The sequence below is a fragment of the Ambystoma mexicanum genome, chromosome 6p, assembly GCF_040938575.1.
Source record: "Ambystoma mexicanum isolate Mex_15411 chromosome 6p, UKY_AmexF1_1, whole genome shotgun sequence".
Classification (NCBI taxonomy): Eukaryota; Metazoa; Chordata; class Amphibia; order Caudata; family Ambystomatidae; genus Ambystoma; species Ambystoma mexicanum.
Window position 1 is genome coordinate 318,006,677 of NC_090935.1, and position 24,396 is coordinate 318,031,072.

General features: G+C 46.1%; 1 protein-coding gene across 6 annotated transcripts in view; it reads right to left on the reverse strand.

Moving 5' to 3' along the window:
* The window catches only part of PDZD2 (PDZ domain containing 2), a 1,567,362-nt gene that overhangs the window by 71,149 nt on the left and 1,471,817 nt on the right, over positions 1-24,396 (reverse strand). For all 6 annotated transcript variants that reach the window (XM_069627074.1, XM_069627075.1, XM_069627073.1 and 3 more), the window contains 3 exons: positions 17,511-17,612; positions 15,837-16,107; positions 2,010-2,144 (listed from right to left, as the gene is read on the reverse strand). In XM_069627074.1, coding sequence (XP_069483175.1) covers positions 2,010-2,144; positions 15,837-16,107; positions 17,511-17,612 — 508 coding nt within the window. The remainder of the gene's footprint in view (positions 1-2,009; positions 2,145-15,836; positions 16,108-17,510; positions 17,613-24,396) is intronic.

Consider the following 24,396-nt stretch of genomic DNA (forward strand, 5'->3'; position numbering starts at 1 on the left):
GATTTGCTGTTTGCATCGCTTGCTTCTTTCTTGCCCTCTCTTTCTTCTACCTTGCCTTTCAAACCCGCTTTTGTCTCTTCTCCCGCCAGCTCAGTTTCCCTATTCTTTTATCCTATTTTCTTTTCCCAGTTTCTTTTTCTTCTTGGCTTCCACCTTTATTCTGTAGCCTTTTACTCTAGGCATATTGGTGTTTAGGTAAAACATACTTGTCAAAATTCGGCTCAGAATTAAATGGGCATAATGCGGTACGCACGGTATCTGCATACGCTCCCATCACCAAATAGAAATTAATAAACTGTTCAATTGCCCACCCACAAACCTACTTCTATTGCTGCCAGCCTGGTTACATGTGAGCAGGCAACCAAAAATGCACTCAACTAATTTATTCAAGCATTTGCGAGAATGTTGCTGATAATATGGGTGGTTTAATGCTTGAGAATAGCTCATAATCTTGTGAAAGACGCCTCCCCGTCTCCTCAACATACCCCAGGCCTTCCCCATGGTATACCTGTCAGCTTACAAGTGGCTGCTCAACAAAGCAGGTTCAGAAATATTCAGAAGGTAACAGGTCAATAAATGACCAGTGCAAAGTGTTGACATGAGACTGCACACACTGAGCATTGGCAACACATTAAACAAAATAGGACTGGCTGAAGGATTAGGGTATTTTGGAGGCTAGCATGAAGAAATCATGGCGGCTTATCAAAAGAAGAGCACAAGAGTCTGTTTGCTCCATCTGCTAAAGACTACATGAAAACAGAGTGTTCTTTTGAAGTACCTTCCTGCATAATTATGGAGGTTATTAAATATGTAAAATTATTCCATTTGCGTAGACATTTTGTACAAAGTACTTAAGCTGTGCACCATTTCTGCAGAGAAGCCCATCGTACTCCAGGTCTCTGAAAAGGATGGAGGATGGAATCTCATGTATCCCGTTCCCAGGGTCGGTCGGACTGGGGCATAACATTGTCTCGGGCACCAATGAAAAAGTGGCCCGCAGTTGCAAATGACAATTCATTCCTTTTGTGACAGACTGTTTGAATAGTTCCCACGGGGGAGATTTTTGGATCAACTGTGATACAAAGTTTGCAATTTAAAGAATATTTATCCAGCAACAATGATTAAAACTATTAGCCACATAGTGAAGTAACTCATCAAACTGGCCCACATTGGCCAAAGAATTGGCCCACTTTGACCAAAAAACAAAGCCACCCAATAGCATTTTGTGTTTTCAGTTTGGGCATTTCACTATTGCCCTATCGGCCAGTGCGAGCTTGCCCGTTTCCATAAATCACTTCCTTTCCATTAGTTCAATGCTTACGATCAAATATTAGTCATCCTTCAGGTTCCCGTGGGGAATTTGGAGCAAAAGAGAAGAGCTGCGCTGGAAGATATGGGTGGAACAGTCGGGATGAGGTTTTGCCGAATGTTATTTCAAGAGTAACATCCCCTTCTTGAATAGCTTGACATTCTCGAAGAGGTTTGCTACTGTTTCAATTAAGCCTTCCAGACAAAGGGAGGGGTAATGACTGCAGGATATTGACCCATTGTGAGGTTAGTGACTGAGGTGAAGCCGAGGGCTTTAACTTTACCTAAGTGATCCTGAGCCTTCCAGAGGTCTATCAGGCTTTAAGTGCATGAAGCTGGGTAACTACAAAGTCAGTGAATGATTTTAGGCTGCTTTTCAAGTCCGAATATTTGGAATGAGGTCTATAAAAGAGATTATAAACTGCACTCAGTGCATGTCTGTCCTGGGAGGATAGCTAAGGGGCAACGTGCTTGGCTTGGAAGCAAGACGACGCAGAGCAACACCGGTTCGATCCCCGGGTCCGTGCTTAGAAACCTCTGGGCATTAAGCACGTTATAAATAACCAATTATAAATTACTGATTGGCTGACAGGTGGTCTATAATGGAATCCATGTGCTAATAAGAATAAAGTAACAATTCCTGTAAGGTCATGGCTTAACGTGCACTACATTAAGTATGACATATTGTGATAACTACCTACCTTTAAATATTCTTTTTATAAACAGAGGCCGGTCTCCATAGATAGAAGCTTTTCCACCATCCAGGCTAAAACCTAAGCCAGCAGACGTCTTCAGTAGCTCCACAGACTGTGCGTCAACCAAGTCCACATGAACACCTGCAAGGCAAGTAAGTCACTTCAGTAGTCAGAATAAACAAAACAACATGCATGCGTCCTAGATGCACCTACAGTCTTTCTAAACATGGATTTTGCTTGCATAGGAACCACTTTCATTATAAAAAATATCATAATTGCTGAATAGTCAGGAACCACAACATTTCGGAGCACTTTGTCAAACACAATCACTTCTCAAAGATGTTTAACCATCGCACATTAATGTTGCCTTGTTGGTGACTTTTCAAAGTCACTGAGTAGGCATGCAATGGGGATAATCTTGAGCGACTGCTAACAGTGATACATTTCAAGGCAAAGACAAGTGAAATATTGTGAGAATAAACCAATCAGCATAGCTCCCTGTGATCATTTATGCACAACCCTGCAGCCAATGTTGATCTCGTATTCAAATGTGAAATGTGCCTTCTCAGCGTGAAGCGCGAGTCGTTTCAAACAAAAGCTCAGAGTTATATAATGAACAGGTGTGTGACATTCGGCGTGTTAGAGTAGGAGGCCAGAATGTCCTCAAATGAATGGAAATCAAGATACCTAATGTAGGATATTTTGGATCAATTAGTAATCAAAACAAGATGTGTATTCCCAAAGCGGATGCATTCCAAAACTAAAGAGAATGGTTTATGAAAAAGTGAATTTGTTTTTACACAGGAAAGGTTAATTGATAAACTCTAGCCCAAGGCCTAGGTTTACAGTTCAGACTACACCTAAGACCATGATACACCACCACGTGTGAAGTCCCAATTACTGGGGACGCACCATGGAGCTGCTGGTCGGGTCACCGCGCCGCTGCAGGATAAAGGCGCGGAGACAGAGGACTGTGGAACACATCTTTACTCATCCACATACATCGGGCAACTGCTGCACGCCTTCCCTGTCGTCACTTCCCATCCCGCACCTGCCAGCCCGCCCCTCCTCACCTGAACTACATTTCCCAATATTACATACTGGAAGCCCATTTGACCACCTCTACCCTAAGCACTGGAACAACAAGTATTACTGTTCACTTTATCTACATCAGGTGGATGATAGCTTGACTTGGCCCTACAAGTCTGCGCCCTGATTGATTGATATTTTATTTCTATCACGCTCGTACACAAGTGTTTCAGAGTGCGACAAGGCAAGGGAGGGGAACAGGGGAGAACAAAACAGCAATCTTACTAGGCCCAGTGACATTGAGAACGTGCAAGTGCATGGGAGCACTTGGAGGGTGAGCACTAATGTCTAGTTCAATTGCTTAACTTGCTGAGCTAGCTTGCCACACGCTGGGTTCACAAACATTCTCTTTCCAGACTTCTTCTGGTGGCGTCGGTCACACAGATGATTTTGATTCCTGGTGATATGCGTAGTTTAACCAGGCTTGGCTGGTTTGCCTTGCCAGGCTTTGCTTGGATTTCCCAGGCACACATCTACGCCCCCCCTTGCTTGCTTTTGTGTGTCCTTGGATTTCCAATGCACGCATCCACATCCTCCTTGCTTGCCTGGTAGGTCCCAGGATGCCCCATGTACTCATTCACACCCCACTAGCATTCCTGATGTTTCCTTAGATATCTCATATACGCATCCCTTCAAGCCCAAAACATGGAATATTAGGTTATGGGTGGAGGTCCACGGCTTTCTTTCCCACCGCCCTCAAACCAAAAACAATGATTCTTGTGATGTCCATAAATGCATGAAGAAGGCCAGCACCCACACCTCTTCTGCCCATTATGCATGTAGAATACCCGGTGATAGGGACCCAGAGGTCCCCACTTTTTATGTTGTGGGCTAAGATCGTAATCTTTGAGGTCAAGTTATTGTCCACAAAAGGTAAGTGTTTTGGTGGAACAATTGTCGACACATATATGCCAACCCACTTAACCTTAAGTAACTAAAACCTGGTGAGCCCCATGCCTGTATACATGCTAATCAAGGTACTGCCTACATTGGGAGATCCTATAGGACTTCAACAGGAATTTCATGTGAAAATAGGTCTCTATACTGCCTGCGCTGCGTGCATTGGAAAAAAGGTGATTTTTTTTAAAAATAGGATACACCGTATTTCAAACTATTATCTTTTTTCTTAAAACGGATCAAATAAAAATGCTGCTTTACTCCCTATTGCAAAGGCATTCCGGCAATCCGCCTTTTTCAAAATATTATAATTGAGGGTACAAGGGGCCAATAATGGAAGGGGACAATGACCAATTATGGGAGGGCCAGGGAACCCATGGCATTCTCTGTTGGCCTACTACTAAAGCCAGTCACTAAACTCTGCATGAGTAGCATTTGAACAATGTTATGCCTGTGTGTGTTCAAGTTCAGAAGAGGGAACCCCCAGGGCCGACTGAGGAGGAAGCAACCTTTTCTGGCTTTGCTGCAATGGAGCCCTTCTTATTTATTGACCTTATACAGACCGGGTACTTGCGGCTAATGGAAGTCTTCTAATAATGCACACTTGCACTAAGCCCTGAAAAAGACTTCCTTCTCCCGCATACACAGGCTCAGCTAGTGCATTTTCAGCAACTCCCTGGTGGCTGCTGTCTGCCCAGATCCCTCATGGATGGTGCCTGGGCCACAGAACCTGATCTTGTATCACCTCCAGGCTGCCATCCACAGACGTCTGTGACCTAGACGTAACCACTATTGCATTCCTCCAGAGTCATCCAGCAACACACTTTTGACAAACACACCATGTCTTTTTGGATAAGGTTTTCCTGCCACCCCAAACACATTCCTTTTATTAAGAACCTACACTCTAACCAATGAATCCTCACAAGACGAGTTATTTCTGACCTAAGATTGGCCCATTGTGGACAGCCAACATTTTTCATCTTTCTTTGTGTTCTGAAAGTGGCCTTTGGAAATTGGGACAATACAATAATTTTGTACAGACTGATACCTATAGCTGGGATTTATAATGTCAACTGTAAGGAACTCATGGTGGCAACAGTAAAGACAGACAGTGATCACAGCTGAAGGGTGTTTATTAAACTGCATAGGTGGGTTGGAAAAACACCTAATCTAAACCTAAATCTAAGATGGGAGCAAGCTACGAACCTCAAATAATAAGGCAGGGCTAGTGGCGTCTTGTCAAATAAAAGGGCCTATACTAAAAAAAAAAGGACTCCTTACAACTAAATACAAAAGAGTGTGGGATAGGGTTCACCAGAAAGAAAGAAGTGTTCACAAATAAAAGATGTGGTAGCCGGGGGACTCCCTTCCCCACATTTTAAGCACAGGACAAGGCAGGACACCGGAGCACAGCACACGCTGCTCAAGCTTTCCCAGCACAAGACTACAGTTCGGTTCTCAGGTATAATGACCTTCGGTGGTTAAGGGCCTCATTACGAGCCGGGCGGTAATTGGAACAACGATGCCGGTAAAGAATTACTTCGCTTACCGCTCCCGCTATTAGCGGCACCATAATTAACAGTGCCTCTAAAAGCGGCATGGGCGCGGGCACGCGACCTTTCATGTCGGCAATACCGGCATAGCGTAAACAGGAGTACATCACAAGTCAGGCAGCCATGCAAATAACAGCCTACTGAAGGCCGAAAAGTACCTTACAGGCATGGAGCAAATACCGGCATCGCGAACCACCCGTAAACTGCCATGTGCAGTGTTCCCAACTGCCACAGGTGCACACAATCAGCACAGGTGGAGGAAATATAGACTGGGCCAGTACAAAAAGAGCACACCCCACACTTTCCCACACCCAGTCACACACCAAAATGATTCCCATATTACTAGCAATGCTGGGGCTGGAGGACATGATTGCAGTGGAACTCCAGCTACTACAACAACAACAAAAGGCAGCACAGAGGAGACAACCTAACCCCTGAGCAGATCCACACCCTGTACCGTCTGGACCGGGACACCATCACCACCATTGTGGACATGATACAGGACGACATTGTCAGCCAGATTGGAACACGCACTGCCATCCCACCCCTACTGAAGGCAGTGTCTGGCTCCACTTCCTGGCTACAGGCACCTACCAGCACACAGTGGGGCACATGCATGGCATATCACAACCATTATTCTCACGTATGCTGAACCAAGTGCTTGATGCCCTCCTGAAGCACACAGGCGACCACGTTTACTTACCACGGACTGCCCAGGAGATCTCAAACACCAAAGTTGGTTTCCATTCACTGGCCGGTACCCCTGGTTGCATTGGCGCCATCAACTGCACCCATGTGGAATTGGTGGTCCCACATGCCATGGAGGTAGCGTACCGCAACCGTAAGTTATACCACTCCATCAACGTGCAAATGGTATGTGACTCAAACAAGATCATCACACATTGTTGTGCCCAATTCCCCGGATCAACCCATGATTCAATGGTCCTGCGGAACTCCATGATACCACGCTACATTGGGCGACATGCAGGGCAGAGATCCTAGCTTCTCGGTGAGTTACATGTTAGGCTCATGGAAATGCGATGTGGGTAGGTGATTGGGGGAGAGAGGCATACTTCACCTGGCTGAGATGGGGGGGTGAAGAGATGCATACTTCACCTGGCTGAGATGGGGGGGATGCATACTTCACCTGGCTAAGATCGGGGGGCGGGGTGGGAGAGATGCATACTTCACCTGGCTGCGAGTGCCTGAGAGAATGGACCATGCTCATACCCCAAAGAAGGCCAGACCGGACCGGACCTGACACCTGACCACATAATGCAAGATGTAAGCTGCCCTACCATGTAAATGATGCAGTGTCACAACCATTCCATAGTCATCTACATGTGCACTGTACTCAATCAGACCGTATCCCCCACAACACAACGCAGCTACAAGCAATTAGTATGGCCAATACACAGCACCAAATACCATCAACAGAAAGGACAGTCCTCCATTACTGCATACAAAGGAGTCACATGAGGGCCAAATACATTAATACACCACTACACTGACACAGAGGTCCAACAAAACTGCATGTCACCATTTGTTGTGCATAGTGTGATCATCATGAGGCTGCCATCAACGGTGACAGGATGAAAGCATACAAATGACATCAGCCAGATCATGGAAACAACCGGCGTGGACTAACACAGTTCATGAGCACTCACAAGGAACAGGACCCCCCTGCGCCCACTAGACGATGGCACGCACACCTGTCCATAAAAGGAATACACACATAGCAGTCACATCGTGTGTCTCCATTCATGCATGGAAATGTGGTTGCAATCAGGAAATAAATGCATACTATGGTGGCATTGATACAGGTCCCATATGATGTGATGATCTACACATATACATTGTTGCCCACATGCAGGTGATGCAGGCTATCCCTTGAAGAGGTGGCTCCTTACCCCAGTCTGGAACCAACAGAACAGGCACGAGGAGGACTACAATTGTGCGCATACACGTACCCGTGTGGTGATTGAGCAGACATTTGGCCTCTTGAACGGTTTCGCTGCCTCAGCAGGTCTGGTGGGGCACTCCTGTACGGCCATGAGAAGGTGGCCAAGATCGTCATGGCATGTGTCATGCTACACAATATGTGCATCAGACGGAATGTGCCACTGCCCTCTGACGCTGAACTCCAACCACCTGACGATGAGGATGAGGAGGGTGGAGATGGAGCTGCACTTCAGGGAGGCAGTGATGCACAGGAGGGACGTGCCATGCGTGAGACTCTGATCAACCAATGTTTCTAGCACACATGGACGGGGAGTGTGACATGGAGGTGGCACTCAGGGCACTGGGTGTGTCAGAGATATGGACACTGTAGGCTGTTCACCAACAAAGCACATGTACACAATAAGCAATGTCCGCACATGTGAAATATGATTTCCCAACAGGTGTATTAAAGAAATATAACAAAGTGCACAAGCCCTCCACCCCACACACCCTCTCCCCTCCCCCCTCAACTCCCCCACACACCCTATTCCCCCTCCCCCCTCAACTCCCCCACACACCCTCTCCTCCCTACCCCCTCAACTCCCCCACATGCCCTCTCCCCCTCCCCCTTGACTTCCCCACACATGGTGTGCATTAGCGTGCAACATTAGTCCACATGGCACCAGTGTGCCTGGCTGTACCTACAGCCCTCCCCCTCTTCCAGCACCAGGTGCACCCCTGTCCAATCTGCGCAGGTTCCGGCCAGACATACGCTCGGGGCTGGTCCTGGTTGAGCTTGCATTGGAAGATGTTCCAGGTTATTCTGGCAACTGTGGTGGACGCATGGCCTGCATTGCTGCCAACATTTCGGAGAGGAACTGCCGCACTGCAGCCAATTCGCCGCAAATGTCCTTTGAGGTGGTCTTGATTGCTGTTTTCAGGGATGCAGCTCATTCCCTAATGTCATCCCTTGCCCGGCCACATTCCGTTATATGCTGTGTCAACAGCCCTGTCAGCTCCTCCTAGCGCTTCTGAATAGCCCTGATACCCTCTTGGCTGGTTGGAACTGTGGTGGATGAATAGGGGTTTCCAACATGCTTCGTTCCTCATGCACAGTGGTGTGGGGATGGAACTCGCGGGCCATGAATCACCAGGAGACAGCCCGTGCATGTTGCTGTTGTGCAAGCTGCATGGGGAGAGTTGTGGTGAATGCAGGGGGCCTGTGGCGGTACTTGCGCCATGCAGCTGAACATCTGCCTCATCGTCCAACACGGCTGCTGTGGCAGCTGTCTCACCCACTGTGCTGCTGGCAGCTGATGCGCTGCCTTCTGCCACTGGATCCTGGTTGCTGGTGCCGTTGTGGGGCTGTAGTGCACATTGGTGCTGTGGCCTCTGTGGTTTTCTTGGCCTTCCGCAGTGGTGCCGGTTGGCCTCTACCCCTTGAAGTCGAGGGGCGGTGTTCTCCCTCCTCACCCCTGGCCTTCTTTTGTGGTGTGGCATCATCCTCCTTAGTGTCCTCGTCACCGCTGTCTGACTACGTGCCTGTGGGGGACCAATAGAGGGAGAGGGTTAGTGATGGGTCTACAGGCATCAGGCATGCATTGGGGAGGCTGCATTCATATGGAATAGCAGTTGATTAACATTGTGGGTGTGACATACAGATTGCTTGGCTTTTGGGTGGGTGATGCTTGGAAGCGCCTGGGTTGAAACACATATGGGGTGCATTATGCATGTGGACAAGATGATGCTGTGCACTGCCTGTAGGCAGTCTTGTACATATGTGTCTGGTGGACCCTGCTCTACATCATTGCACTGTCAGATCAGGTGGACAGCATCGTGTTGGTATTAGCATTGTTTCATTTGGGACACCTACCTGCATCGGCCGATGACGGGGTTCCTCGCTCCATGTCCCCCACTCCCTCAATTGCCTCCGTCCCTATGGTGCTGGCGCAGATCTCCTCCCATGGTTGCAACTTGATGGGGGAGACGGGGGAGACGGCACCTCCGCCTGTCGCCATCTCCAGGTTGCGGTTGGCAGAGAGGATGCCCTGCACGCATAAACGCAGATTGTCCCAGCGCTTACGGACATCTTTGGGAGTGCGGGGTGTGGTGCCAACGGCACTTACTTTCTGGGCAACCTCTGCCCATATCTGTTTCTTGCGCTGCACTGCAGGGCGGGACGTGTCGGAGGAGAAGACAACATGTTCCTGCAGCGTCTCCGCCAGCATGGCCAACTCCTCTCGGGAGACGCGCTCCTTACGCAGGCGATATGTGCTTTTTTTAACAGCTTTCGGCATGGTGAGATGCAGCAGGTAGTGGTGGAGGTGTGGTAGAGTTCTGGAGGTCAGATTGCTCCTGGTTGTAGTGGATGGCAATGGATTGTGTTTTTAAAGATGGACGCCGTGCTCTTTCCCGTTCCTGTGCGATTCCGATACTTCCAGTTCCGCTTATTAGCTGTGACCACTAATAGCGGTTACCGCTTTTAGAGGTGACCACCACTAATGCCGATGGCTTGAATGCCGGTGGAGCTATTTGCACTTCGTACAATGCTAGAAAGGGAGATTTTTCGCCCTTTTACGGCATGGTGGTGGGGTATTTACCGGCATGGCGCAAAGCTCGTGCCCGCGTACTCGTAATTGGCCGCCTTTAGCGGTCTATTGCCATCACGGACACGGTAGTTGCTCCATGCCGGTAATGACCGGTAATTAGCGCCCGGGTCGTAATGAGGCCCTAAGTCTCTTTTCTACAAAAAGTCTCTTGCCTCTGAGGATCTGACATTTTCCAAAAATAATACACAAAACTTCCTTTCTGCTTGTATGATGGGTGATGCCTTTTCACCCGTGGATCCCCCTCTCCTGGGCTCAACCCCTTCTCGAATGTTAGCCTCCCTCCGTCGGGTTCACTACGGTTTTCCAAATTAATTCCACCTATAGCATTCATAAAGCTTAATATCTGTTTAAACAGTTCACTGGAAGGGAAAGGGCTGTCACGTGTGTGTGATTCTGGTCAATTGTCTGACTTTGCCTGACTCTTGTCTTGGGACATGTCAGGTAAACAGCTCTGATGTTTGTCAGTTGTCTTTCATGGTGTGCAAAAGTTTTCCTGTCAGAAAAGAGGGGGTAGAGTGTTGGAGTATCCTATGTGATAGAATGGGGAAAAGGTGAAATACGAAGGGGGATACCGCGTCTCACCCATCGGTGTCCCACCTCCACTCCCCAAGTACCCCCATCCCGGTGATCCTCCCTCACTGGTCCACCCCCAGGAACTAGATCCAATAGCGATGGCTGTGTCCTGGCCAACTGGATGACAGATCTCCGGGGACTAGTCAGGAAGACACCTTCAGGTTTCTCGCACAACATACAACAAAATCCATACCTTTATCTTATTATCTGACGCATCACAGGCTGTTTAACAGGCCACCTTACTTTCTAAACTGACTGTATATGTATATGTATTGTGTATCCACGTGGGCTCTCATTTCAGCTTTGCTAATTAAATATGTATACCAAGACTGTACTCTTTCTCAACTACTTGTCTACTTTTTCATTACTATGCATATGGCATGAAACTGTATATTTGTTCGATAAACTAATTCCAATTTGAGTATGTGCTGACAAATTATTTTGCCTGGTGAAACTACAACAAAAATCATAATAAGATGACTGTGCTGCATTCTCGGTTATTTCTCATTTGGAATCCTGGACTGCAAGTATTCTCCCTCCCCTGGACTTTAATGTTCTATTGAAGAACAAAAGCCATAGTTGGTGCACTCTACATCTGAACTAGTCAAATGAATGGCCTAAGGGCATGGCAAATAATCTATCACTGTTCCCTCAACTTGGATAACCAATGAACACAACTCTTTACAAAACAGATGCCCCAAAACGCTATGATACATTTGACATCACGATAGAAATGTCCAAGTCTATCTCACCTTCTCTTCGGGCTCTGAACCAAGTTCTAGAAGATCTTCCGTTCACTTTAATGTCTAGTGTACCATTACAAAGTGCCTGTCAGGATATGCATAAAATCTTTCTAGGTGTTAACTTTCTTATGAAGGGTGTGGCGACAAGGAATGAAGAGACTGACCAAGTGATGCCGTGATGATTGCTATAAACATTTATTCAAAAGAAAGAAAACCCTATCTGACCTTAACTGTAATGGGAGTTCCTTACCTAAACTAAAGAAACGTGGGTGCTTGTCGGGTAGTCTGTGTAAGTGCAAAGGAAAAGGCCACGTCCAGTCAAAAAGACTCCTACACTATCCCTGTCACTACATCAAATAGGTTCTGGTTCTGCTCGGGACCCAGGAAAATGACTCCCTTCTCCTGGATGTATAGTGTAACAAAGATGTCTCATTATCTCAAATTAGTAACCCGGCGAGAGACAATCAGAAAGCAAGAGCCATTCTGATTGGCGCTCGCCAGGTCCCTACCCGGCCGGGAATCCCTTCATCGGGATTCCATGGCCTTTGTTCCCGGCGGGGGGCGTGGCAGCCCCTGAGCCAATGAGGAGGCTCGAAGCGGGGCCATCCTCGCTCCGAGCCTCCCCGCGGCTGAGAGGCTGCCTTCGCCCACTGCCGGGGATTCGGGTAAGGAATTTTTTTTTTCTAAATCCCCTCCCTTCCCATCCCCCCCACTTACCTTCTTGTTCCTGCGTCCCCGGCGGGGGACGAGGAAAGCCTACAGCCGTGTGGAGACTCGGAGCGGGGCCATCCCCGCTCTGCGCCTCCACACGGCTGGAGGCTTCCTTCGTCCCCCGCCGGAGACGCAGGTACGTTTTTTTTTCTTTTTTCTCCCCCCTCCCACTCCCGCTCTCCCAACCCCACTTACCTTATTTTTGATCATTTTTCGGAGGCGGACGCGCTGGGAACACTTATGTTCCCAGCGCGTCCGCTCCCGATGTCCGCCATGGAAAGGGACTCCGTTTTCTCTTTCCATGGCGGCGGCCATTTTCTTGGTCGTTTTTTTTTTCTCCTGAAACGCCGCAGCGCCGAAACGCTGCAGCGTTTCGGGAAAAAAAAAGCTTTTAGTGCCCCGGTCACGTGATTTTTGCGGGCCGGGGTACTAATAGCAATAGAACCCTCGCGTCGGGGGCATTACCGTCTCAGGTAATGCCCCGGGGCCTTCGGTAAGGCCCTCGCTTCGCTCGGGTCCTTACCTATGAGCCCCGGGGCATTACCTGAGACGGTTCTATTGCTTAAATAAAAGTTCCATAAAATTTCAGGCTTTTTGTGACACACAAACAAAAACAAAAGAGTACTACAGGATCCTCGGGGGGAGGGGCTAGGAGAATGACACCCTTCTCCTAGCTGGTTACCCAATGTTCCTTATAGTTTTCAGCAAAACGTGTAATTACTTTACGGAGGTTTTCACGCTTTTTAATTTCTTTATATTCTTTATTCTGCCCCCACTTGGACAACGAAGATGCTCCCCGAGTCCCTCTCGACACTCCTGTGGAACTGTACAGTGAATTGTGCTACAAAGTGTTTCACTACTTTATCTGTTTCTTCACGACTTAGAGTCTCACATCTTCCCGGCTCCCTCCCAGACTTTTACCTGTTCCTGTTACCTTCTCCCGGGGAACCAGTTTCACCAGGGGTCGCGGGTCGGCTTTCTCTACTGCAACAACTTCTTTGACGCTATTTCTGCAGGCTGCTTCTCTCCACAGCAAGGTACTGCTGGTTGTCTCTGCATAGGTGTCGGGCCCCTTGGACCACAAACGACAGGTCATGTCACCACTACAGTCTCTTGCATTCTTCACACATTCACCTATGCAACTCTGCTGTATGCTACGGTAGGCGATCTCGGCACCGTTATCCGATGCGACGGTCCATCCACTACAGATAACGCCACTACCTTTCGGTCTCTCCAGGTTCACTGCACCAGGTCCCAACCGATTCGTAAGACACTTCTCGGGTGTCTCACAAATAACATACATTTGTTTCAACAAGGTGTTGTGTCAATTCCCCTCTTTCTCTGCATTACTCTCACTCACCAAGTTTCACTGGTATAACGTTTGGCGTTCTGCCTCCGTGCAGGATACCTTTTCCACTCTCTGCTTCTGATTCCACTATTGCCAATACCTAGTCGCCCTGTGAGATGTTCTTGTGCATTTTCTTGAATCACACCCTCCACATATCTCCCTTGAGCCTCTTGATTTGTCCTTTGGCTGTTACCTCCCCCTTCACGTCCGTTCCTTTGACAACTGCTGGTCAAATATTTTTCCCGCTTGACTGTAGCCTTTTTAAGTTCTTCCTCATCCCTGAACTTATGTGAAGATTGTCTCACCCAGCACAACAATACATGGTTTCCGATATAAGTCTAGGCGAAGAGGTTTGGGCGATGTCACTCATTTACGGGGTTGGGAGTTAAAGGGACTTTGTCTCCGATTTGCGTCCTGGTCCCCATGAGGGGAGCTCCTCTCCCTGCGGTCCTCAAGCATATTACCATATCTAGGGGGACTATTGGATAGGGGTATCAATTCCCTAGCCTTATGCAAAGGGTCTCCCCCTGGGGAAAAGTGATGCTATCCGAAGGATCGTCACAAGGAACATTGCCACTTCCGAGGACGGACAACTGTTCAGTTCCATTTTATCATTCTCTCAATACTGTGAATTGTGTAAGAGTCAAGATGCTTGTAGAACACAGCATAATCTTACATTTAAATCCCCTCTTTTCATTTACTTTTCATTTACTTGGTGCCAGTGACATACATTCCAGTATTGTGCATATATCTTACATATTCCATCTTGATAGATACCGTACCTGCTTGAAATCGATTAGAGCATTGTATGGCTAGTGCTGCTCTGGTCAAAAAGGTTGGCTGGTGCTCCCTGGAACATAATATTTGAATAGCACTCCCTATAGCACGAGGGTTGGCTATCAATCAACAGGTTGCACAGTTTGGAAAACGTTCCTCAGGTCCAAGAGCTCGGCATTGGTTCCCCAGTTCAGAACATTTAGGTTTGCGTAGCATTCCATGTCACAGACTTTGGCTAGTTCTCACCAAGTGACTATGTTTAGGTTCCTAGGTAAGAAAGATCGGCCAGTACTTCGATGGTCATTAACTTTGTATAACACTCACCAAGTCACAATGTTTGGATGGCTCTCCTTACTAGTGCTCCCATATTCATAAAGTTTGTGTAGTGTCCCTCTCCCACGCCCCAAAAGAAAGTTTGGATAGAACTCCCTGGGTCACAAGTTTGGATAGCACAGCCACAGTTTGGTAAAGCACCCTGCAGTTCACAGAGTTTAGCTAGCTCTGCCCACCAGTGCTCCCTGGCTCAGAAAGTTTAGCTGGTGGCACTCCCCAGGTCATCAACTACGGTTAGTGCTTTTGAGATCACAAATGTTGGCTTGTACCAACAAGGTCACAAAAGTTGCACTTTGGGGTCTAAGCCTTCTCGCTGCAAGAATCTTCTCTGTCTAAAACCACCTCCACTCAAATTTAGACATTATAAAATGAACACTTCTTGAGACAATGTTAAAAAAACATATTTACTAATAGTGGATTCTCTCAAACAAGTGCTTTGATAAGCACATGTAAATCCATAAATAAAACTATTCAAATAATCGGAGGGTCCAGCAAACAAACACACTCCAGTTAATAAAACTCAGATAAATGTACCATTCTGCAGAGGACAAGAGGCGATCCAGAGGTTCCAAACATCTCTACGTTTCCGCCATGGAAACACGTCAGACTGTGATTGAAGTACTGTCACTTGCGACGTTAGACTGGATCTAGACCACAAGGAATTAAATGTCCAAAAAGCTTAATGGAGATCCTGACAACTCCCTCCCACATGCCATAATATTTTGATCCTGATCCCCACCCTCATCAGCGGACCTTCCACAACACCCATTCTCATATTTGATGGTGCATTCTGTCACCGCATTTTTCAACCAAAACGGTACATTTGGCAGAACTCAAAAACATAGTGAGGAGTAATTGAGTCGAAATGTATAAATCTGGAGTATGTTGCTCACTAAGGGGTTTTATTTTTTGTAGGTTCAACAAACCACATCTTTGTTTTAAAGACTCTTCGTTCACATTCCTCGGCTTGTTGCTGGATTTAGCAGAACATCATGAGCATCATATAACAATGGACTCCCAAAAGGTTCCAAGAAATAATATTGAAAGAGAAAAAAAGCATTCCGAACTTTGATCCAAGTGTGATCTATGAGCAGTACAATTAAATAATTGTTTCGATGTTTTCTGAAACTCACAAATAAAAGTTAACACAAACTGGCTTGGCCTTCTCGGATCACCCTATATTTCGCCATCATTCATCTGAAATCATTGTTTTCTGCTGCCATTCATTATTTTCGCGCTCCTTTGTCCCAGGTGCCTACCTGTTCCTTGGTCAAGGCAAACATCCTTGCAAGATGCAAATGGCGTCCTTCCTGGAGTGGATTGGTTCGTCCGAGGAGACCTGCATTCTCCAGACTTTGCTTTCTTGATCACGATGAGGGCATTTTTGTGTGGCTTTGCCTGGTGAAGAGCAGTGAGGGCCTCGCCATGCACCGAGCCGGAGAGTGGGATGCCATTTATAGACAGGATGCAGTCTCCGCGCTCAATGCTTCCTTCCTGCAATGCCATGCCCTTTGAAAACACCCGGTGCACCTGCAGCATAAAAAGAAGCATCTGTGGGTTAAACGACCAGAAGACATGCACCATTATGAGTCCAAAGCAATACAGAATTCTAGCTCTTTGGGATTTACCTGTGGAAAACAAGCACAAGGAGGGTTCTGTAGAAAGTTGCTCTTTGCAGATAATGATTGTAAAATGTAATTAGGCATACGCACGCTTGAAGAGCAAATCAAGCACAAGCAGTCTCTCATTATGCACTAAAGGCACACTTTTTTGGGTTATGGTGTTGGAGCTATGGTAAGAACTTTAGTGCTGCAACCTTTTGTCTTCGCAATTTTGGGACCATGATTACAATGCTATGCACAATTATGCTTGCAGTCCGGATATAGAAGTCGATTAGACGGACTTCAAGACTGTCATACATGTAAGGAATTTCATGGGAAAACCACAACAACCCATTCCTGGCACACCAAGCCATTTGTAAAACCACTTGCAAAGCTAATCATGGTTATTCTAAGCAAGGGCCCGGCAACGTGCTCTCCGAGATGTTTCGGGTTATGACTGCGATGATCACTGACCATTCAATATGGTGGCTATGGCTGATGCGGGTTGTAGTTCAAAAGACCTGCATAGCCAAAGGTACTAGACCCCTGTTTAATAGCATCCGAGTGCTGTGGGGTGCAGATGACAGTACCAACTTTGCCTTGAGAATCCCCTTTCCTTCCTGCAGCAACACTCTGTCCTCGACATCCGCCCCCATCCCTGTATCCTCTATTGCTGTCAGCGGTGGACTGCACAATTGTACACTTTCTAACTAATAAAGATATGCTTCAATGTTCAGTCTTCTCTAAAAAAAAAAAAAAACTTGCAATACTTCTTGATAAGGCACAATGAAATAGGATTACTATGCCTATATAGGACTATGTACAGTATATTGTTTTGGACCACTTGGGCTTTTATGTTCATATTCTTAAGGGGAAAAGTGACACTACAAAGTGCCATAATCCAAAGGAGCGTGTTGACATAAAACCCAGAACTGGTTGATGGGGAGCCTCTTGCCATGTGATGGATGAATGAATGAATCGATGCTATTAACTCCTCCATTCATTCCCTGGGAAATACAAACTCCCTTTCCCCATGTTACAAACCCCTCTTTCCCCCCAGGGTCCTAACCTGCCCGTTCTGCCAGGCCGCAGCGCAGCACACAGGGGCCGCTGCCCTGGCCCTCAGTATATACAGTGTCATGCCTCTCCTGAGAGCTTCTTAAGTTTAGGACGTGTACTGCTTTCCATAGTGTATGTTACTGTTCCCTCGCATTTGGCCGGAGAGCAGCGGCCTGTCAGAGAAGCATGGCTCGAGCGGAAGCGGAAGGCACGCTTTCCTTTCCAGGCCCTTCCCGGGGCAGGCAGACAGGCTCGCGCGCGCTAATCACTCACAGACACGGACTTCTGCTCCAGGTCCATTCCTCCCGCGATGCTGAACCCCAGCCCGGAACCGGCCTCCTTATTCAGGACCACAAAGTAAACATCTTCCTTGCTCTGTGAAGATAAGAAGGCGGAGTCAGCGTGAACTTTGGACCAACGCGTCGAAACAACAAACATTGCAGCGCTGCAGTTTGTTTTCCTGTTTTTGACGAAGCGTGCGCATGCAAAGAGCCCTTCCAAGCGCCCATTAAAGCGTTTCCCAATATGTCTCCTGCCCGCAGGCGCGAGGCCAGCACGCTCACAGCTGCAATCGTGCATCCCACTGCTTAGTACTGATTCGGGAGCTTTTATTAAATACGTGTCCAATGTTGTGTCTGGGCCTAGAAACAGATTTTCAACCGGAGACCACCCGGTGTTGTGCTTTTTCCCTCCTTTTTGCCAGACTAGCTCCCCAAGTTAACCAATAATTCAGAATGCATTTTTTTACTTAAACATTTAAACTGTCATTTACATTCACAATAACATACCAAAAGGCATCTGCAAGGTAGCAACGTCACTACAGTGACTACACAATACTTTGCAACCATTTCACACAATCAGTAAGTGATGCGAAGCTTCAATGAAAACAGATATACAATAATCATTGGCACTGTCTTCTTTGATCTGGCAAGAGTGAGCTTTGACTCCCTGCCAGAGCTCTGGAGACAAAACAGATTCCGGCCTCTTGGAGAGAGGCTATAGTAGTGCCAATTTTTAAGAAGGGCGATCATGGCGACCCTAAAACCTATCACCTGATCGCCCTTCTGCACTCCCTGGGCAAACTGTTTGCATCTATGCTATTGAGAGACCTGAGTGCTTGGGCGTATTTGCTCGCCCATCTCGGCCCTCGTCAGAATGGTATCGTAAGGGAGCGAGGCACTTCTCAAAACCTGTTCCTGCGCAATCTTCTGAAGTTGAGAGCCATTGAGACAAAAACAAACATCTATTTGGCTTTTATGGACCTCGAACAAGCCTTGGATGGAGTGAGCAGGGAGAGGTTTTGGTCTAAACTGACAAGCTGGAACTGTCCCCTGGATCTAGTGGAAGCATATGGGCTCTCTATACGGGCACCTCAGTTCAAGTACGATTGTCGGCAGAGGGTGCCCTTTCGGGGACTCAAGTAAGGCTGCTCCCTAGCACCTATTTTGTTCAACTTGTACATTTCTGTTCTGAGAGAGTCCCAGCAACTGATTAGGGCATTTCAACCCAGAATGAATGATGCGAACCACCCGTGGGTCCTGTATGTTAATGATCTAGTTTTTTTAGGTCAAACTCCTATAGGACTGCGGCGCAGACTAAAGGCTTCCTTGCTATATCTTGAGACCAATGGCCTGCAAGTAAATGTTAAAAAAATCAAAAGTCCTAGTTATGTCATCAGCCCACAAGGAAACACAAGGGATTTTAGTCTTGTAGGTTCCGGGGTGTCAGGGGAATGACTAGAAATGGTTGAATCCATGACACACTTGGGAACCACAGTCAATAAAAACCTTAACGATAACGCAAACTACCGGATGCTATGAGCCAAGGCCAAAATGTTAGCTGCCCAAGGAATCGCTCTGCATGGGAGATATGGGACCTTTTCAGTTCTGCCCTTGCTTGCCTTCTATAAGCAAAGAGTTGTACAGATTTTAACCTTCAGAGCTGAAACTATGCTGAGCTTATCGTGGAAAGTATAGGAGATTCGGGAGAGGTATTTTTGGCGAAATGTCTCATGGGTGTAATTTTAGGGGTGGACAGGGGTGTTTGTCTCCACCAACTATAATGGCACAACATTTTGTCCCCATTCATTTGGCTGTGGCAGCCTTTCTTCAGATGTCATGTCCCCCCCAATATTTTCAGAAAAGTTACTCCACTGAAAGGTCTTAACATTGCCCAAATCATTGCCAGTAGCTGCCATTCATTTTGAACATGGCTCCAATCTATGGAGTCTGTTGCAATGTGGAAATCCATTTCTCTATTTAGGAAATGGTCATCCTCGACAATGCCTACACATTTGACATTTTGAGACACAGTGATCTGGTGCACTTGGATGCGTGGTTTGGATCTTGGAAAGATAAATGTATGGGCCATCTTAGCTCCTGTGACATGCCATTGGAAATGCTGACTGATAACTCATTAAAGGCAAAACAAAGAATGCAAGTTAGGGATTGGATGTCTACCCAGGAAGTTAGAAGGCTATCCAGGTTGGCATTATTGCCCGATAGAGGGAATAAACTGCTAAATCAAATTCCTGTCTACCTACAAAAGTTCCCCTCTGCATACTATCGTGAGCCATTCATGCGATGTCGCCTGAATATTCTCCCAACAAGAGAGGCTAATAAGCTAGGAGGCAAATATTGAAGGAAGACTCATGGTGCAGGTACTGTAAAGACAGAGGCTGCAAAGAATCATTATTCCACTTGGTGGTGGTCTGTAGAGCCTTGGTGGAAAAAAGGACTCAATATTTGGAAGCTCATATAAAGCAGACTAGCTCCTTAAAGGCCATGGACTGATGGGATATGTTTTTAATTGGGAAAAATTAAGCCTGGTTTTACCAGGAATGAAATTAGCTGAGTGCATTCGTAAAATTTTAAAGATGAATGAACTGCAATTTTTTAATGATGATAACTTGGGCTGAATGGTGAGTGTAGTGGAGTTTGTGCATTTTTCGCTTTTTAAAGAATTGCTTTGCTAAATTAATTTAAAATAGAGATTCTGTTTTGTTTGCAAAAGGTTTATTAATAAAAACCACATGCAAAAAAATAAAAAAAATAAACATAAAAGAACTAAGACACAAGAGAGAAATCTGCAATTCCTACAAATGTTGAAATATTATCAGTTCAGAATAATTCTCATATTAGTATAAGATTATGTATTACTCAAAATAACAGTGGTAGGTTACTTTGACTGCATCCTGTCACAACACAGTCCCTACTGCTTACGCTGCACCAGTTATTAATTTGCACCCTGCTTGGTCTCTCAGGTCCTGCGTTCTAATAAAGGTTTGACCCACTCTTTGATGTAACCAAGTCAGAACTTTTTTTTCCTGAGCGCCTTTCTCGGCTCTGCCTTCCCAGGCTTCTCCACATTAGTAATTATGATATTCCCGCAAATCCATAGGTTCTTATCGGTAAAGTTCAGCAACAGAGTGCACCGTGAACATGCATACAGCAACAGTAGTTCCACCAGGCCACATTGCACTTTTCCTTTAGGGCGCTATGAAGTGTCTGTGTTTGCGGTTGGCGCTATATGAATGTCAGTAAATAAATTATAAAATAATCATACGCGAAACATTCAGCAAACAAAATGAAAAACCCAGGGGTTCTTCCACCAAATCCCAGGGTTCTTCCATCAAATCCCAGGAAGCACCGACCCGAGCATTAGGGTCACCCCTTGATTAGCTTTCTTTGGAATTTCAGTCACACCACCATTGCACAACACTTTACTCGGTGGATGGAGACCCAAGGAATTTGTGCAAGGAGTTAGAGAACATCAGACCCAATGCTTACGACGATCCAAGGATAGTGACTTTGATGGAAACGTGTCGACAGTGAAAGCTAAATCTACCCACAATCAACACGAAAGGAAACTGCTTATTTTCAATGCAAACCGATGTGTGCACCATCCTAAGGTTTGTTTAATTTAGACATTTGTACCGCACACCAGTGGCCCGAGGGCGCACAAAAAACATACATATGGACAAGACATAACTGAGGCGATAATCCGTCTGTAACAACGATACTGTCTGCAGATACATATTATCTGAACATGAAAGTCTTAAAGCACCGTTTGTACAGTTCTTTGTATAAAGTAGACACAGAATTATTTGGTTAACGAGAAACAACCTTCATGCAATTGCATTTAGTGAGGGGTCAAGTGAGCAACAAGGGATTTCAATATTTAGCCTTAAATTGCAGAGAAGCCAAAAAACCAATCTAGAGTCAAAAACGGCAGAAAAATGGTCTCCTGTCCTTATCTGACGCCACTTCCAATAATAATGATCGCTAACACAGGGCGGAGGGAGTGAGAAGAAACAAATATGGTCGGGTATGCACAACAATGTGTTCTTATTTCATTAGGTTGGGTTATTATGTGCTTCGACCTCGCCAAGGCAAAACACTCATCACCTTAGGCTCAGTCAGAAGTCCAGCACACAGCAATACCAAGTTGGGACAGGCAACCTAATACATTCTGGCCTGAAGAAGTTGGACTCCCTGAGTAAGGATGGCCTTTTGTTCATGGCAATCAGATGTACATGGGAAACTCTGCAAATATTTCACGCTGAGGCAGTGATAGTGGTATCTAGTAAAGAACCAGTGGTCGAAGTGGGTGGGAGCTGTGCTCCTCCATTTTTATATATTTTTATTTTAGAAACAGTTCCGGATTGGTTTAGTTTTAAAATAAAAGTGTAGGAAGAAGTTGAAACTTGCACATCAATGCACTGTACTCAACATTCCCTTAAACAGCAGGTGTTATTTAATTTGTTGATAGCGCCCACACGCGGAAGTATCACAGCGCTAGAATCATTTCACAGTACAGCAAAGGTGAGACAGGTGAAGTACAGTACATTAGTAATTGATGCAGTTTCCATAGACGGTTTCAGTTTACAGTTTCAGAGGCCGATTGGAATGGGTGGCAATGAAGGGTATTTGTTGAAGAGGGACGATTTTACCCTTTTTACGAAAAAGTAGATAGGAGAGTTCTTCTTGAATGCTGGATGGTATGGAGTTCCAAAGGGTGGGGCGGGGTAGCAGTGAAGCTAGAGCCTCTGGCTCTTTTTCTGTTGAGTCTAGGGGTGAGTAGAGAGGAGGATGAGAAAGAGCTACATTTGTGTGTGTTATGTTTTCTGGTGATGCAGCTGGTGTGATACAGGGGAGATGTATTATAGAGGCAGCAGTGTTTATTTGTTTATTCATTTGTTTATTCATTTGTTAGGTGCACCAGACTCGTGAGTAAAAGGGCGCAACAATATGGAAGTGCAAATCTTACAAAAGTTACGAATGTACACAGGATACAGTATTTACAAGGTTGCAAAATATACAGTTTTGCATGATTACAGGATATATACAATGTACAAAATAGGGCAAAGACAAAGAGTAGCCAATGTAGTTACATAAATAAACAATAGGCACTGTACAAAAAGATATGCGCGCAAAAGTGGGGCCCTTCGTAAAGCACTTAGGCTCCCAAGTAGATCGCAAGGTCTTCAGAGTTAGTGCAGTAGTACACTATTATTACAGGATGACCAAGTCTCTTTGGACAGGCCCTCAGTGGGTAATGGGAGACTAAGGGTCAGTAGCAATGATGTGTTTTATGATGTTTTTCCTGAAATGTAGGTAAGATTGGTCTGCTCTCAGCTCCTGAGGCAGTGATTTCCAGAATTTATCTGCCTTTACAGTAAAGCTCTTGCCCCCAATAGTGGTGAGTTTATATTTGGGTATAGTCGGACAGTTAGCATTCCCAGTTCTGGTGGGTCTGCGAGAGGTTCTTCTCTGGAGTTTATCTATAAGGTAACTGGGGGCTGCGTCAAGGGCTTTGTAGGTCAAGAAAAGCATTTTTAGTTGCATTTTGTTGGATGTGGATAGCCATTTATTGTAGCGTCTCAGGGAAGAGATGCAAGTTTTCTTGTTTATGCCTAGGGCTGCTCTTAGCACATTATTCTGTAGTGTTTGGAGCTTTTGGATGGTAGATTTATTGGCACCACTGTATAGGGCATTACAATAGTCAATTCTAGAGAGTATTAGAGCTCTAGCCAGGATCAGGCAACTATTGTCAGAGAGGAACAGCTTACCAGCTCTAAGTAGCTTGCAGGTGTAAGCCGTGGCAGAGGTGAGGGATTTGACCTGTTTATCGAAGGACAGTGTAGAGTCCAAGTAGAGTCCAATGGTTTTTACTTCCTTGGAGACTTTGATGGTGTTCCCGTCAATATTAAATGAGGAAAATTCTTGGCCTAGTTTTTTTAATATTAGCCTGCGAACCCAGAATTATAAGTTCAGTCTTATCATCGTTCAAACACAGGCCATGAGTGGCCATCCATGCTTGGATGATAAGGTAAACATTGTTCAGTAAACCCATGTCCGTACTGTAATCCCCAGAAAGTGGGAGGAGAATCTGAGTATCATCTGCCTAGTTAGTGTAGGTGATACCCAGCTGTGGCTTAGTGAAGATATTGTAGAGGGTAGGCGAGACGCAAGACCCTTGGGGAACACCACACAGTATGGGTATTGGGTCGGCAGCTGCTGAGGGGGAGAAGAGTCTCATGGTTCTCTCACTCAGGAAGGACTCAATCCATTTGATGGCACCCGTGGAGAAGTGGGCTGCAGAGTCAAGGTGCCGGCATAAGACCTTGTGATTGACCAAATCAAATGCGGCAGAAAGATCAAGTAGGAGCAGGAGTACTGTCCTTCCTTCGTCTCTCTGCTCATCTATTTGGGACTTTAGGTCAATTAAGGTTGTCTCTGTTCCGTGTAGTGGACGGAAACCAGATTGTCTATTGCCTAAATGTTTGTGCAGTTCCAGGTGTTTTTGAATTTGGATGTATGCGGCTTTATCCAATATTTTTAGTAGAAATGGGACCGTGGTGATGGGTCGGTAGTTGGTGGGAATAAGAGGATCTAGTGTGTTTCTTGAGGAGGGGTAGCAACCAAGATTGTTTGAGGTTAGCCGGTATGGTACCTGTGGCAAATGAGGCATTTATAAGTTTAGTTATGAATGGGGAGAGTTCTCTGGCAGCATCATTTATTAATTGAGCTGGGCAAATATCGCATTTGAAGTTCGAGGGCTTCAGTGATAGGATAATGTTTTCTACCTCCAGGATAGACATTTTAGAAAAATGGAAGGTAGTATTGTGTGCCGATGGTGAATCATTGGGCAAGAGGAT